At 36.0% G+C, this 17,848-nt stretch overlaps 1 protein-coding gene across 1 annotated transcript; it reads right to left on the bottom strand.

Annotated features, from left to right (window-relative positions):
- Positions 1–5,126: 5,126 nt before the first annotated feature.
- LOC112757231 (uncharacterized) lies at positions 5,127–7,355 on the bottom strand. Its single transcript, XM_025805838.1, has one exon. The coding sequence runs from the start codon at positions 7,353–7,355 to the stop codon at positions 5,127–5,129; it is 2,229 nt and encodes a 742-aa protein (XP_025661623.1).
- Positions 7,356–17,848: the final 10,493 nt, after the last annotated feature.

The raw sequence follows: 17,848 nt of genomic DNA on the forward strand, positions 1-17,848 counted from the left end.
TAATCACAATTATTTATTTAACGCGATAAAAATGGCAGTAAAAATTGTTTTTTTAAACGATAAAAAATGTCATTGTCAGGGTAAAATGGCGGTTCAAGAATGCCATTTTAACCAACTAAAATGCTACTGTCAGGGTAAAAATGACGGTTCAAAAATGCCGTTTTAACCAACCAAAACGTTACTCTGTTAGGGTAATAATGGCGGTTCAAACCGCCGTTTTAACCTATCCAAAAACCGCCATTTTAACCCTGGAAATAACGGCGGTTTGAACCGCCATTTTAACCTATTCAAAAACCGCCGTTTTAACCTAGAAAATTGTGGCGGTTTTCAAGAAACCGCCGTAATAACCAGAATGGCGCCCAGAATTACGGTGACCTTTAACCTCTAACTTTTAATTTAATATATCAACAATATTAACAATACCTAAGTCTGAGCCTAGGAGCCATTTTTTATACAGATATACATTGTGCTAGAGTAAATAAACTTGACACGAGTAGATGAATGAAAAGATTTCAAATAAGAATTTCAAATCTAACTAATACAAATTATTCAATATATCACTACAAGAAAACACGTCTTTTGCCATGCTTTTAAAGCGTGGCGAAAAGCTCAAAAAAGCGTGGCGATAGCTTTTCGCCATGCTTTTTGAGCTACCGCCACGCTTTTGAAAGGGTGACCTATCAAAGGGTGGCCACGCTTTTCAAGCGTGACAGTAGACCAGATATGGCCACGCTTTTAAAGCGTGGCGAAATCAGGAGATAAGGCCACGCATGTAAAGCGTGGCGAAAGCGTGGTAGTAGAGGAGGTATGGCCACGCTTGAAAAACGTGGAAAAAAAGCTTAGATACAGCCACGCTTTCTAAGCGTGGCAATAGACAGAGATATGGCCATATGGCCACGTTTTTAAAGCGTGGCGAAAAAGATGGTCAGTAACCTAGTTCCCTTTTTAATCTTCATAAATAAAACCTAACAGGAATTCATAGATAATTTTATAATTTAGTCAATAACCAATAATCAAGTAATCCAACTTTCATAAAATTGTCACCAAAATAAGTGTGTGATCACATAACAACATACACTAACAAAATACCAAAAGTGAAAATCATAACTACTTATGAATTCCTAATACATGAATTAGAATTCCTAATCAAAGTCGTCTTCAAAATACCAAAAGTGTGAAATTCCTAATACATGAATTAGAATTCCTAATCAAAGTCTTCTTGTATCATGCCAGGATATAAAAACTTCATGTATCATTGCAAGGTAAATTGTTTTGACCTGTGCCCTACAAAATTAAAAACACAAATGAACAACTACAAATGAAAAATGGATGATGCAGTAAACTTCAGCCCAATAATTTTTCTAACAATCAGATTTGACATCAAACTTAATTTTTGTAACATAAAAAGCATTCTAACAATCAGATTTAATTTTGCTACATATATCCACTAATCTGCACAAGGATTCTCAAAATCTCCTTTAAATTTGATATCAAACAAACAACTTATTGTCCAATAAATAAATCTGATTTATAGCATCAATGAAAACGTGATACAACATTCATGTTCCCTCAGCCAATGTTTGATATTCTATTATTGAGCCAAGCCTAAACCTAACAAACTAAAACTGAAACATATATTACTTATTTTTAACAAAATAAAGATGTGAATCATGCCACAATATGATGATATCAGCCAGTACTATTAATATCTCTCTAAAATTTCACAACACACTATGTAATTTGAATCGTGCATTCAGAATTTTCAGATAGAAGGAACCAAAAAGTGAAACAAGTGAAAAAGATGCAAAACGTACAACAATGGCAACTAGTTCAAACCTTCCAAGTTCTAACAAACTTAACTCTTTCCACCAGTCATAGTTATTCAAAATCATATTAGAACTTTCCAAGTTCGAATTCAGCAACAACAAACAAAATTGAAGTACTTGGTTATATTCCAACATTTTTATTAATAAAAATATTATAATTTTACCTACATCATCTTTGTGTGGAATGTGAGTTGCTTCGGAGGAGCGAGGAGTATTTCTTGCTTTGCTACTTGAGGTATCCAAAGGAGAATCTTGGGCAGCTTGAACTAAGGTTGTTACCTCTTCATTGCTCATTCCAAGGTTGAGTTGGTGCACCAATACCTTTAATAAACCACATACACCATCCATCTTCTTCTCTAATGATGAGACCTTAGTGTTATATTCAACTTTTATGTGGCGAATCTCCTCATCTTTTTTAAGAGAGCTTCTTGTAATCGAAGCCCCATAACAACGAACTCGACCTGGTTGGTCCTTTCCTAACACTCCTACAAATGCATCCTCTTCATTTTCTCCTGCTTCTAAGTGGTTCTGAAGTTCAGTCTATCAAAAAGCAACAACCAATAAGGTTCAAAGTCGCATTAACTCAATTTAGATAGAAATCACATCAGAATTCATAATGTACATATCCAAAATACAAATACAAACAACTCACAATTGTGGCTTGTGTTTTAGCATCAATTTCTTTTCCTTTCTTACTTGTGCGAGTTGCTATGAAAACTTCAGCCCTTGATGGTTCTTCACTGTTCTCTTTAGAGTCGCGCTAGAATACATAGAGAAAAGTTTACATGAAGCATACTAACTAGGCAACTACACCATGAATACATATAAAAGAGAAATCACAAAGAATAAGTTATATTACCAGCTGCTTACGCACTATTCCAAAATTTGTGGATCCCATTCGGTGAGGACATGTTTGTTTTAACCTATTTTTAGTATTCTTAGCAGAGATAGCCTAAATATAAAGAATCAATGAAGAATCAAATTTCTTCCAAAACACCTAAGTTTAGGAACATGAAGAATCAATGATAGTATGCTTGATGGTATAGGAAGAAATAAAAGGCAATATTACCTTGATAGCCGGAAGACTCCAATACCAAATTAGTTTGCGAAATTGAACCTCGGGAATCTCTAATGGCCGGTTCTTTATCATTTCTTTCTTTGTGTTGTACTTCACGAAATGCTCTTTTTTTATTTCTCTCTTATATTTTTTCCATGCACCACAAAATCCCCACATTACCCATGACTTTGAACTTATGGGAAGAATAAACTTTTGCTATGCAACACAACACGTTAGAATATCAACAGTTAGCACAAGTAATGTGACAAATAAATTAACAAAAAATTATCTATAATGCCATATTTACATACATTGGCATACTCCCACATTTCCTCTTTGAGTTTACTAGGCACACCATGCCAACTAGTATATAACAAAGTCACAAAACGAGGGTTTCTAACTGTTGTGCCCAATAGTTGGTTGAGGTCAGATACAACCGCATTGGTTGGACCTACAGGCTGCCCTTGAAAAAATTCTACCTCACGTCGATCATTAAAATCTGTGGCATGAAGCTTTTTGCACGTAGTTTTTCCACGGGTTTTCTTCTTTATTGTGCCTAAGTCTGAATAAAATAACATAATTCAATTGAGAAGTAATATAAGCTCTAATTAGACAATAAACTAAACAAGAAGAGTACCTTCATTACTAGTTTGTCCTCCACTACCCGCATCATTTGCATTATCATCAAGCTCATTTTCTTCATCTTCCTCATCTTCTTCATCTTCCAAATTTATCCCATGTACCTTAAAATACATGTCAAGACTCATTCCTTTTTTATTTGAAGTTGCACTCATCTCGATTGTATCTTCTCCATCATCATCAGAATTTATATTATTTTGATCCATTGCATCAGGTTCAGCAGTCCTTTGATTCCTAGTTTTAGAGTTCTTTTCAAATTCAAACATTGTCCCATTTCTATTATGCGTGCATTCTTGAAAAAGTGCCGTTGGTTGAGCCTCCCTTGTTTTCTTCGAAGTCCTAACTTGCTCTTCAAATGCATCCTCCACTATTGTGATGGGTTGTTTGCTTGTTGGATCCTTTGGAGCTTGAGCTTGCAAGCTAACCTTCTCATTTTCAGCCATGATCCTTCCTCTCTTAATATTGTATTGTTTTAGCAATTCAGCACTTGATTTCACTTGTGTAACCTCAAAGGAATTGTTTTTTTTTTTGGGCTTTTTCCTTTCATTTTTTGGCCTAAGGTAAGTATCCGTTTTCTTTTAGTGATCTTCCCTTTTTCCATTCTGCATACACAAAATAATAACAATGAATAAAATGCTAACTAAATAATAATTAAATGAGCATAATCAACTGAAGCAAGTAATTAACTAAGCAAAACAACTAAGGAAAGTGGGTTGTTTAGGATTCTACCAAAAAAACTTGTGAAGATGTTTCAGAGTCAAGGTCCTCCATGTACTCATATTCGCTTTCCTCGTCTTCCTCACAATATTGTTTGGCAAACATGTTTTGATCCATATCTATAATAGTTGCTCGTAGATCATTCCTCACTAGATCAATTTCGCCATTATCATTTGGAAGACTTGGAATCACTTCAGGTTCGCATGGCTCTCTTGCATATATTATGGGGAAATCAGACTCAAAGTCATCACTTACCCTAAATAAATCTCTTGGAATTGTTTTCATAACATAGTGCTTGTCCCTAACATATGGGTCTTGCACATAAAAGAATTGGTTTACTTGAGATGCCAGCACAAATCGTTCTTCTTGGTAGCATTTTCTATTGAAATACACATATGAAAGACCAAAGTTGTCTTTTTCAACTGTATACCACTCACACTTAAACAAGACTACCTTAAATTGGTCATAATAATCTAACTCAAACATATCAACTATTCTACCATAGTAGGCTACTTTTGCTTCAATTGGGTTCTTATCTTTCACACTAGCAAAACTAGGAGTCAATGCCTCTAATGTGACACCACTATTTTGAGTTTTACGTCTCACATCACGGTGCCTTGTATGGAACCTATACCTATTGATAATATAACCTGAAAATCTTTTTGCAACTCGACTTGGACCCCTAGCCAACCCTTTTGCCCAACCAGGTACATCCTTTTTCATGGCACAAATTTTAAACCATTCTGAAAATTATTGACTGCGGTCCTTGGCTTTCTCCCACTTTGTTCTTCGTCGATTGTTATCATTAATTACCTCCTCATGCTCTCTGAAGAGATTAAATATTCATAGTCTTAGTTGTTAGTAAGGTTAAATATGATGATTGAGATCTAACAAATGATAATGAATCGAAGAAAATACCTCATGTAGACTTCGATCTTATCACATTTGTTTAGGATGTATGCATGACCTTGTATTTCTGATTTTTCATCTAAAATAAACAAATCTCCCATTCTTCCACCAAGAGGACATCCTTTGCTTGGAAACAAACTAGGAGTTCGTACCTCATCTGAAACACACTCATTGTTGTTCTGAGGGATTCTATTAAATCTTGTATGAACATCTTCATACAAATATCTTGAGCAAAAATTAATACACTTATTCGCCAAATATCCTTCGGCAATAGATCCTTCTGGACGACTTCTATTACGAACATACGATTTTAGTGTGCACATATACCGTTCAACAGGGTACATCCAACGATATTGAACTGGACCACCTAACCTCATCTCATTTGCCAAATGAATAGGCAAGTGCACCATTATGTCAAAAAAGCTAGGAGGGAAAATCCTCTCCAATTGGCACAATGTCTCAGCAATCTCTGCTTCTAAGTTAACTACCTCATCCAGGCTAATTACTTTCTGATATATTCGACGAAAAAATGAACATAATCGAACTAGAGCGATGACAACATGGTCAGGAAGTATGCTCTTTATTGGTACTTGCAACAAGTAATGCAACATGAAATGAGCATCATGGGTCTTGTAACCAGAAATCTTCTTTTCTGTTTCATGCACACATCGAGCAATATTGGAAGCGCTACCGTTTGGTAATTTTGCCACTTTCAACACACTACAAAAGATTGTTTTCTCTGCTGGAGTCATTGAAAAGCATGCCTTTGCTAACTTAGTTTTTTTTCCATCCTTCGTATCTTTTGGTTGAAAGTTTTTCCTGATACCCATGTCTTTAAGGTCAAAACGAGCAGCTGCATGATCTTTCATCTTTCTGGGAATATCTAAAAGAGTTCCAATTATGATATCAACTATATTCTTCTCTATGTGCATGACATCAAGGTTGTGTCTAAACATGTTGGACTTCCAATATGGTAACTCAAACAAGATTGACCGTTTTTTCCAATTTGATATGCCATTCTTTGATCTCTTTTGCTTCTTCCCAAAAGAATTATCTACCTCTCGCAATATATCAAATACAGTTGAACTTTCTAACAACTGCGGTGGAGACCTGAGTTCAGTTTTTCCATTGAAAGATCTTTTGTTATGCCTCCATGGATGATTCATGGGTAAAAACCTTCGGTGATCCATATAAACAGTCTTGTGACTATGTTTCACATAGATAGAAGAAGTCTCATCATTACAACATGGACAAGCCAATTTTCCCTTTGTACTCCACCCAGATAACATAGCATACGCAGGGAAGTCATTAATTGTCCACAAAAGGCACGCTCTCATATTGAATGTTTTGTTTTCTTTCGAATCATATGTTTCGACACCTGACTCCCATAATTCTTTTAATTCTTCAATCAACGGTTGAAGATAGACATCAATGTCATTTCCCAGTGATTGTGGTCCAGAAATGAGTAAAGATAGCATAAAATAATCAGGCTTCATGCTCATCCAAGGGGGTAGATTATACACCATCAGAACAACAAGCCATGTACTGTGTGTATTGCTCAAAGTTCGGAATGGATTGAATCCGTCGCTTGCTAACCCAAGTCTCACATTATGAGGCTCCTTTGCAAAATCTTCATGTTGATTATCAAATGCTTTCCAATATTCACCATCGGCAGGATGCCTTAAGGACCCGTCTTTAACGCACTCATTGTGATGCCAAGACATAGCTTCGACAGTTCTTGTGCACATAAAAAGTCGTTGAAGTCTGGGAATCAAAAGGAAATGCCTTAGAGTATTCGCAGCAACTTTGCGAGGCTTTCTAGATGAGGTAACATCATCCTCTTCTTCATGATGCTCAATATAACGGGATGTTCCACAGACATGACAAGATGAGTCATTCTCATACCCGTTCCGATACAACATGCAGTCATTGCAACATGCATCGATCTTTTGGTAGTCAAGACCCAAGTTCTTCACCATATTCTTGGTTTTATCAAAAGAAATAGGAATATTCAAATATGGCATTGCTTCTTTCAATAATTCCAAGAGAGAAGCAAATGACGCATTACTCCAACCATGCAAGCATTTTAACAAGTAAAGACGAATGGTAAAGGATAATCTTGTGAATCCTTTACACCCGGGGTATAGTTCTTGGCTTGCCTCGTCTACCAATTTATAAAATTCCTTTGCACATTCGTTAGGCCCCATGTTTTGTCCGTCAACTTGTGTATTATCTCGAAATCTATCACGTAACAACTCATCAATGTTATCATTGCAGTTATATTCACCGCTATGTCACTGTCAATATCCATAGCAAAAAGTGATTTCCCATGATTAAACCACCGCCTATAACCTTTTACAAAACTGTGGAATATTAGATGATCATATACGTCATCTCTCTTTAACCAAAATATATTACAACACTTTGCACAAGGGCATTGAATTTCTTCCCCTTGAGGAACTCCCTTTGATGAGAAAGCAAAGTGTAAAAATCTTTCTACACCAACTTGATATTCTTTCTCATGACGTGGTGTATCCATCCAGTCTTTCGACATATCCATCGAAAACCTATATATTTCACGTAGATAGCTAAGTTTCTAAATTGAAGTCCTTACTGTTCGTCTCACTAACTGCAAATCTAGCTTCCTACTTAACTAAGAGACAATATTGTGCAAGCCTCAAAAATACTTTGAAGGCATTAGACATAAAATAACAGAGAAAATTGAATTTTAGCAATGCTTAAAGAAGTGCCTAAAGTGATGAGTGCCTCAGGAAAGCACCAAGTTGCACGCATGACATCAATAACAAATTAATAGATGTATTTAAATTTGTATAAACTAACCTAAATTACTGTCTTAATCCGTTCCACAACAGCAACAAAGTGGTAGCACAGCAGAAGTAGCATTAGAGAGGTAGCAGCGTCAGCGAACAGCTACTCGGTAGCAGCAGATTATTATATTACCACAGGAGCAGCAGAACAAAGAAGTGGCAGTAGTAGTGGATAGATAACTATCGAAAGCCTAAACAAAAATAGACTAAGACTTAAGTAAATATTAAAATATAAATATGTTTAATATTTTTTAACAAATAAATTTTATTAGTAATTATTCACATGTTCGATCATGAGATAAAATGAAACAATTATCTCTCCTCAAGTGGCTCCAAACATCTAACACTATAATAAGCTACATTGAAACCCAAACAACTAATTAAAAATAGCAAGAGAGTAGAATGTCCTTAAATGACCTAATTCATTTAATAGTATTTATTAGCATTCCCAATTTTAAAATATTATTTTTCTAAATCTATTTTTTCTTAGACAAAAAAGTGAAGGGATAACCATTTTTATCTAAAGCTTTTTTTTTCTATATAAAAGAATTATACAACAAAACTTACTTAACTTGGTCAAGTAATTAATTTATTGTCTATTTAAGTAAGTGTTAAAAATTTGAGTTCCTTCTTATATATATAATAATCTATTGGCTAACAACAAATTTTAAAAAGAAATTTGTGACGAATTAGTTCTTACCCTTATAAATTGAAAGATGCTATGAAAAATAAAAAACTGTATATAATTTTATAAAAAAAAAGAATGACATTATAATTATAAATATAAATAAATGATATAAAGGGAAAAGGAAGAAGAACAGTGGAATGTGGATGTATGTGCTCCAATTTTTGTGGCATGGAAAAAAAAAAGGAAAAAAGAAAAAAAGAAAAAAGAATAATGAAATTTTTATGTTCAGTGTGGATGAAGCTACTACTTTGGTCCAGGCTCCACACCGTAAAACTAGGCAATAAACTGCAAAATCTGTGACTAATGGCAGAGAAGACTGATTAGGGAATGACAGAGACAAAGGCACCAGCAGGGAGGAAGGACCAAAGCCAAAACAGTGGAACCTCTTCAAACTTATTCTTCTTCTCTCTCAATAGCTTCAGTGTTGTTAGTGGTTGTCACTGCAAAAATAATACTTCCAATGTTATTCTATATATTTTCAGGCTTTTTTTTGGCTAAAAGAAAAAAAAAGGACGTGTGTACTATACTTGAATTAACAATAGACAATATAATAATAGTGCATGATTGAGAAATGCAAATATAAATTCAAATGGCTGTTCAGAATTTCAGATTATACTAGATAATGGCAGCACAATGCAAGCATCAGAAACCACATCAAAGTAGGGACACAATATTTTCTATCACAAACAAATGAATAACCTCAATCTCTCAGAATTAGCAAAAATCCTTCTCACTGAAAACATCAATTTAATTTCTATTTACTTTCAGATATCCGATGTTTTAGGCCACAGTCCCATGTGCTTTTGTACAATGTGAAATTAATTTAATTATTTACTTAATAGTGAAAAGAAAATGAAAAATAAGATCCATGAATAATTGTTGCAAAAGAATCCAAGTGTAATTGCATGATCACACAACAATTTCCCAATGCCAAGCAAATTTAGGCAAACACCCCCCCAAAAGAATCCAAGAATGAACATCATATATGCATGCATAGAAAGTGAGCAGAAGGGGAAATGCAAATTGAGAAATCAGCAGCAGCTAATGATTAAGGATGTAATGAGCATGAATGCATAATAAGCACAAAGAATCGCAATAAGAAAACGAGTTGCTAACACATGGCACGAAGCAGCAACACTTATTAAACAGCAGCAGTAAATAGCATGTTTCCCAGGTTCAAGCAAGCAGCAAACAAAATTCATATGACTTAACCAGTTCCACAAACTGAAATCATTGCAGTTCATATAATATGGACCAAGCAACAAGCAGAGCAGAACTCAGCAACAACAAACCAAGAAAAATTAATGAAACAGTAACACTTCCACAGCATCTATTTTGGACAATGAAAAAAATACAACAAACAGCAATCACAAGTCCATAATTCAACACCAAAATAGCACAATAAACAAGTTCATCCAGGGCAACTTTCAGAGGAAAAATAAATTCATTCCGAACAGCAGCAGTAAACAAAACAAAACCTACATCCACTAACTAGTCCAGATTCTCTAACCACCTAATTCAACTAGACTAAATTAGTTGAACTAAACAAGCTAAACAGAATGAGCTAAACCATATTAATCAAACAGAAATAAAATCAAATGAGATGAAAGGGGAACCTGGGAAGCAGGGAATTGGAGCAGGGGAAGGGAAGGGAAAACAGTAAAACAGGGTCTAGTAGTGGCTCTTAACAGAATCTTGGACAAGTGCCCCGAGAATGCCATGCTGAAAAAGAATAAAGGTAACTAATTAGTTCAAATAAATGACATCATATCAAGTATTGATAAGTAAGATGATTGTATGATTATCTTAAAATTCATTCACGAAGTCACAGTCCACCAATAGAAATGACATCATATAAAGTCAGTAACTTAAAACCTCTTCAGGGGAAAGCTAATAATAAAGAAGGCCATTAGAGGTGAAAATACTTTTTAGGCAAAAGGCAAAAAATAGTGAGAATTAATGGAATACCAAAACCAGCAAGAAAACACACTTTTTATGTGACTTTAGCATCTTTCATCAGAAGCGAGTTTTTATGCAAAGTGGAGAGAAGAATCCAAAACAAAATACAATTGACGCTAATAAGTAACGTTAAATAGTCCTTAAAATGGGACAGAAAGTTTGAACCATGTTAGATAACATTTATATTTAATAGAAATGAGTGACGTTAGTCCCTTAAAATGAGCACGGGAGTTTCAACCATATCATCTCACAGACGCACACACACACTGGCACATATAATCACTTAACAATCATCAAGTAGAGAATTAAAAAGAAATAAAAAAAATGCTAAGATGCTGGTCTTAACAATGCAACTATTTTAGGCTCCCAGGCCACCATTGTATTATTCAAGACACACAAACAAAGTGATGATGAAATAATGCTCATTCATCATCGTCCATACAAATTAAGTAATACTCTTAACTTAAAAAACACCGATCCACCAAATAAAATTAAAATTAAAATAACTAGTTTAAAATTAAAATTAAAAACATCAATTTAATGTACTTAAATAATGAGATTAATATTTGGTTCTAGTCAACTTCTATAATTCGATTTATCAGCATAAAATATGGTTTTGACTTCAATCATTCACAACTGCACAAGGAAGAAGATAGATTTTACTCTTTCTGACACCAACACGAGTAAATTACAGAAGCCTTGTGTCTCACGTGGCTGAGACATTTCATTCATCATCATCAGCATTCATCATAGTAGGAAAAAGTTCATGGAATCCATTATTACCCGCGAACAACATATATTAATAGTCAACATAAGATATCGAAAATCATAGGAGAATATAGTGAATAGAGTGCACCTTTGTGGCTTTCTCATTCCAGAAAAAAACCACGTACGTCCACAGCATCGCAAGCAACGCGTCTTCAGCATTATCATTTAACCAAGAAGGAACATGCGATCAGAGAGAACGAATTAGGGGAAAATGAAAATGAAAAGGGAAAGCCCTAAAAGTAAAAACAACGGAAAAATTGAGAAAATAAAAAGAGGAAAATCGATCATACCTTTGGAATTCGAGGGCTTGGAGGAGAAGAAAAGGGAGGAGCCTGCCGTCGCCCATGTTTGCTGGAGCTTGAAGGTGAACAGAGAGATCCACAATGATTCGAAGAAGAACAAGAAAGAGAAGAAGGGTATGAAGATTAACAAGATGAAGAAGAAGTGGTTTCCATCAGTGACGAAGGCGAAGGCGAAGGGCGAAGGGCGAAGGGCGAAGGGAGGAGCTCTTCCGATACAGGCGAGTAGTTTCGAAGGTGAAAGAGAGATTAGGGTTGGGGACTGGGTTGGGGGCCGGGTTTGGGCCGGGTTGGGAGCCGGGTTTGGGAGCCGGGTTTAGGTCAATCGGTTGGGGCCCCTCTCGCCACGCTTTTAAAATGTTATTGTTGCTCTCTACGGCCACGCTTTTGAAGCCTGGTAGAAAAGAAACTTTTGGCCATGCTTTTAAAGCGTGGCAAAAGTGTACCAGCATATAGCCACGTTTTATAAGCGTGGCCGTAAGGAAACCCTGTGGCCACGCTTTTAAAACGTCATTGTTTCTCTCTATGGCCACGCTTTTGAAGTGTGGCAGGAAAAAACGTGGCCTTTTCTCTAATCAATTGCCACCCTTACAAAAGCGTGGCTGTTGATCCTTTTCGCCACGCTTTTGAAGCGTGGCAAAAAAAAAAGTGGCCAAATCTCTAATCTATCGCCACCCTCATAAAAGCGTGGCCATTGACCACTTTTGGCCACGCTTTTGAAGCTTGGCAAGAAAAAAACGTGGCCATAGGCCTTTTTTCTTGTAGTGTATAATGGTGCATATATAATACTCTAAACAAATTCTCAAATAGATCTTAAATACACAAAAACTCATGTCTGTCAGACTACAAATACACACGATGGTTACATACATAATGAGAAGATACCACCAAGATTAGGCTAGTCATTTTGAAGGAGTAAGAACTTTCCAGATCAATTTGGTTATCATAAAGTCCGCTGAGATCTGAAAAAGAGAAAGAAATAACAATGGGTGAGAACCTAAAGGTTCCTAGCAGAGAAGTGAATCCAAATAATGACTATATAAGAGAACATGAAGCCTTTAGGCATTCTAGATCTCCAACTTGATAGGATTTCAAAGCCTAGGGTTTTAACTAATCTGTTTGAAGGAAACCTCCACTGTATACTATAAATTCGATTGCAATTTAGTTAACCTTCTTATTTGTTGATTCGTTAACCAAGCCTTCAGTATCATAATTCACATAAAGTTAGAAGCTAAGAGCTCTAGGACAAATAACTTATTTATCTATATTAAACCAACACCACCATAATGCATTCCTCATTATTAATTGATCATTTCAAGCCTTAAAATTAATCAAACCCATCAGACTTAGCCACAATCCAAATCACTAATCGACAACTTTGCAGTCTCATCAATTTTCAATCATCATCTCGACTTGTTTCATTTATCTAAAGGAACCAAACACGATTAATTCCATTACAAAGAAATCACAACAAGAGAACAATTAAGCTAAGTAGTACAAGTAACAGATAGATAAACAAGTAACCAAAGGAAAAAATGATGAACACCCAAATAAATCAAAGAAATACATATGATGCATGCTTGTCCTACTGGCCGTGAACTCACGTGTCAGTTACATTGGCAGACCCAACACATTTGATAACTAATCCAGATATAGCCTTTTTGTCGTGCGTTCCAAGAGGAATATCTCATACTTATCACAAATCAGTTTCTAAGGGAGAGTGTTCTGACACCTTCTCTTTCTTGGAGGTTAGCTAGTCCGAGATTTGCGTGCCCGACCACTCTTACGATCAGAAAGCATGTGGGCGGGACAAAACCACAATCTCCACATGTCCACTGCAACATTGAGCAAGCGGGAAAAAATCCACGTTCTTGCCAGGTATAGCTGTCTCATCATTCACACAAGCAGGACGAAACTCATTTCCTTACAAATCAGTAATTATATTTCATTTAACAACTATTAAAGGGAGATTTATCGTATTAAATTCTTAAAATCCATCCCCAATATTTTTCAAGCTTTTAGAATTATTCGTAAACTCAAGATAGAGGTTATAGGAGGGTACATGCTCGCCAGAAAGGCTTAACAACTCAAAATCAGCATTTGTGAAAAATCAACAAAATGGGGTGCACACGCGCTAGATGCATATGCACGGTATGCATGTACCATGCGTACGTGAAACAAGAGAATTTTAAGGCATCATGCATACACATCTGGCATGCGTATGCATCTGGCGTGTGTACGCACAACACCCAGTTCACGTCCCACATGAGATTTCTGACGTGCAACGCCTAGAGAAAAACAGAGTAAAAAATTGAAGGAGATGAATGTCGCGTTCTACGTGGGACATTCCACGTACAACGTGATTAAGCTTGGGAGTGAATTGAATTAAGATTTAGCTTCACGTGCAACGTGAAGGGCTCACGTGTGACATGAGATTTTAATCACTCTCCAGGGGCCCCCAATTTACCCACTAAGTCCTCCAATTCTTTAACAATTATCTGATTTACTCAAGACTCAACATAAGGCCACTAATCACAGCATTAATTGAGGAATTTCAAGAATGAAAGAGAGGGAGCTTTGCTGAAGGAAAACATTTATGAAGAATATTTTATTGTATTTTAATTTTGATTTTGTTTTTAAGTTTGAATTTGAAACTTGTTTAGGGTTAGCATTTAAGGGGAGAAGTCACTCACGGCTTCTTGCTCTTGGACACTTTTACTTTTCATAATTTTTAAGGTTTTCTCTGAAGACATGAGCAACTAATCTCCTTGTTTAAAGTTAGGAACTCTATTGATTCCTATGGGCTAATATTCCAACTTTTCTACCTTTAATTAATGCATTGATATCTTCTTAAGAAAAAGTTTTCGTTCTTCACGCAATAGATTTGAATGTGTTGGAAAACAATTCTCTTCTAATTTGAATTCTTTTAACTTCTTGAAAAAGTTGATTAATTAAATTAAGCTTGAAAACTTATTCTCACAGCTCTTAAATTTTGAAACTAGACTTGATAAGTGACATCGAATCAACTAGGGGAGATTCTTATGAATTGTGTGGCGTATAAATCAGTGAACATGCTTCAACTCTATTCTTAAATAATTGACTAAGGAATTAGCAATTAATTAGGTTTAAGAAAAATTGAATTACCAAGGGATTGGGGTTTGATTATTAATGATTTGCCATGGATGTATCTTTGCATGATCAAGGCGAAAAGTGAAAAGTATTGGTCCGAAAGACTCAACATCTCTAAAATTGTAACTCTTTTAATCATATTATCTTTCAACACTTACTGTTTGCCTTTGTTTACTTCATTGTTTATGTCAAAGCTTTTTAAAACCCTAAACTTTGATTATTTGACTAGAATAATCGATTGACTATTGTTTGCTTAATCCGTTAATCCTCGTGGGATCGACACCCACTCACAGTGAGTTTATTACTTGGTACGACCCGGTGCCCTTGCCGGTAGTTGTGGTTGTAAAATCCACACTAACAATCCAGACTTTAGAAGATATTTTGCGATCCTGTGTAATGGAATTTCAAGAGAACTGGGAGAAGTATTTTCCATTAATTGAATTTGCGTACAATAATAGTTACGAGCAAAGTATCGGGATGGCACCATATGAAGCTCTTTGTGGATGAATATGTCATTCATCGTTGTATTGGTATGATGGAAGGGGAGCTAGTATTTTGGGACCAGATTTAGTACAAGAGACAACTGATCAGATTAAAAATATCCTCGAGAAGATTCAAGTAGCCTGGAGCCGACAGAAGAGCTACGCCGATAATAGATGTAAGCCTCTAGAGTTTAATGAGAGTGACCATGGTTTCCTGAGAGTAACTGGTTGCGTTCTTGTACGCATAGCCCACACTATTTCGTACAACAACAGCAGTACCAGCAAGTGCACTGGGTCGTCTAAGTAATACCTAAGCGAGTCAGAGTTGATCCCACGAGGATTGTGGCTTGAAGCAAGCTTATGGTTGTCTTGCAGGTCTTAGTCAGGCGGAATCAGAAGCAGTTGGATTATATGTCATAAATGCTTGGATGTAATGAAAGGAATAAGCGATAGGGTTGGAATGAGAATTGAGAGTCGGAGTTGCTTTGTTTTTCTGAAGTAACTCTGGTACTATCATCTTCTTTGCTTGTGAATGATCTTCTTCTATGGCAGGCTATAAGTGATCAAAGCCACGACAATGGTCTTTGATCTCCTCTGCTACAGAATGAACGCCAGGGCCCTTGGTATTCAATCCAATGGAAGATAAAGCGCATTGCAATTCATTCTCTTGGTGATCCTACTCAAAACTCCACATACAAGGTAGAATCTTTCAGATCAGAGAACACTGCTTCTTGGATCTAGCCTATGCCACGATGACCTTAATCTCCCCGAAGATCATCTAAACTGATGTCTCGAGAAATCCCCAACGAAATCGTGGATTAACCGTTTGAGAGATGTAAATCCATAGCTGTTGGCTCGTGCTTTCCAGCCAAGTATTCACATGAACCCAAGTAGATGCGGGTGTTTGTCAGGCATGTTCATCTTAATGTGATGAACAGAGCAAATTTGTTAGATCGTCCTGCTCATCACGATGAAGATCGGGATATACATCTTAGAGATAAATCAGACATGGATCGAAAAAGAAGAAATAGTACTTTTATTAATTCACTCAGATGGGTTCCTCCCCTCAACCTAGGAGGTTTAGAAACTCATACTAGAAGTCAGATTTCCATAGCCGTTGAGAGCGCTATGATCAACCCCATTTGGAGGGTTTATCTTGTGTTGAATTTAGAGAGTTTTATCATCTTTTCCTCACATTTATCCAATGAACTAGCATGATTTGAGGGTTTTATAACTTCTCCTTTAATTGTGCTTAAGAGTGAAAACATGCTTTGAGGACTTAAAATAGCTAAATTTAATTCACCTTGATTCCATTAGATGCCTTGATATGTTTGTTAAGTGATTTCAGATTTAGGAGGCAAAGATTGGATCAAGGGAATGAAGGAAGAGCATGTAAAAATGGAGAACTCATGAAGAAATGAAGGAATCGCAAAAGCTGTCAAGCCGACCTCTTTGCACTTAATCGGGCATAACTTGAGCTACAGAGGTCCAAATGATGCGGTTTCACTTGCGTTGGAAGGCTAACAACCGGGGCTTCAAAACGATATAAGATTTGTCATAGTTTCTACACGTATCGTGAAGCTTATGCACACTATACGCGCACGCATCGTTGCTGCCATATGATCCACTTAAAGCAATACCTGGCTAGCGAATTCTAAAGCCTTGTGGGTCCAATCCAACTCATTTCTGATGCTATTTAAGCCAAGGATTAAAGGGAAATCAACATACTTTAGATACTTTTGATCATTAGTTTAGTTTAGAGTAGTTTTGGAGGGAAAGTTAGTTTTAGAGAGAAAAGCTCTCACTTCTCTCTAGAATTAGGATTAGGATTAGGTTTAGTTCTTAGATCTAGGTTTTGATTCATGTTTTCTTCTACTTCTTCTTCTCAATTCTTTGTTGTTGCAATCATTACTCTTCTATTCTTTTGTTGTAATTTCCTTTATGTTGCTTCTATATTTTGTTGTAGATCTACTCTTGCTTCTTCTACTTTTCTTTCAATTCAATTAGAGGTAATTCATAATAATTGTGTTTCCTTTGATTGTTGTTGTTGATTTCTTACATTCTATTGTTGTTAGATTCTATTTTGTTATCAATTTACTATGCTTCTTTTTATGCCTTCCAAGTATTTGATGAAATGCTTGGTTGGATTTTAGTGTAGAATTTGTTCCTCTTGGCTTTGGTAGAGTAATTAGTGACTCTTAAATTATCAAATTCCTTTGTTGATTGACAATTAAAAGTTGCTAATTGATTTGGATACCACTAAAGCTAGTCTTTCCCTTGGGAGTTGGCTAGGACTTGTGGAATCAAGTTGATTCATCCACTTGACTTTCCTCCATGGTTAGAGGTTAACTAAGTGGTAGCAATGGACAATTCTCATCACAATTGAGGAGGATAATGAGGATAGGACTTCCAATTCTCATAACCTTGCCAAGAGCTTTTCATAGTTGTTAGTTTATTTTCATTGCATTTTACATTACTTGTCTGCTATCTCAAAAACCCCCAAAGATACTTCATAACCAATAACAAGGACACTTTATTGCAATTCCT

This window comes from Arachis hypogaea, chromosome 16 (assembly GCF_003086295.3).
Source record: "Arachis hypogaea cultivar Tifrunner chromosome 16, arahy.Tifrunner.gnm2.J5K5, whole genome shotgun sequence".
Classification (NCBI taxonomy): Eukaryota; Viridiplantae; Streptophyta; class Magnoliopsida; order Fabales; family Fabaceae; genus Arachis; species Arachis hypogaea.

Bases quoted from the DNA above. Each gene is read 5' to 3' on its own strand.
- LOC112757231 (XM_025805838.1), bottom strand. From the start codon at position 7,355: ATGGGGCCTAACGAATGTGCAAAGGAATTTTATAAATTGGTAGACGAG.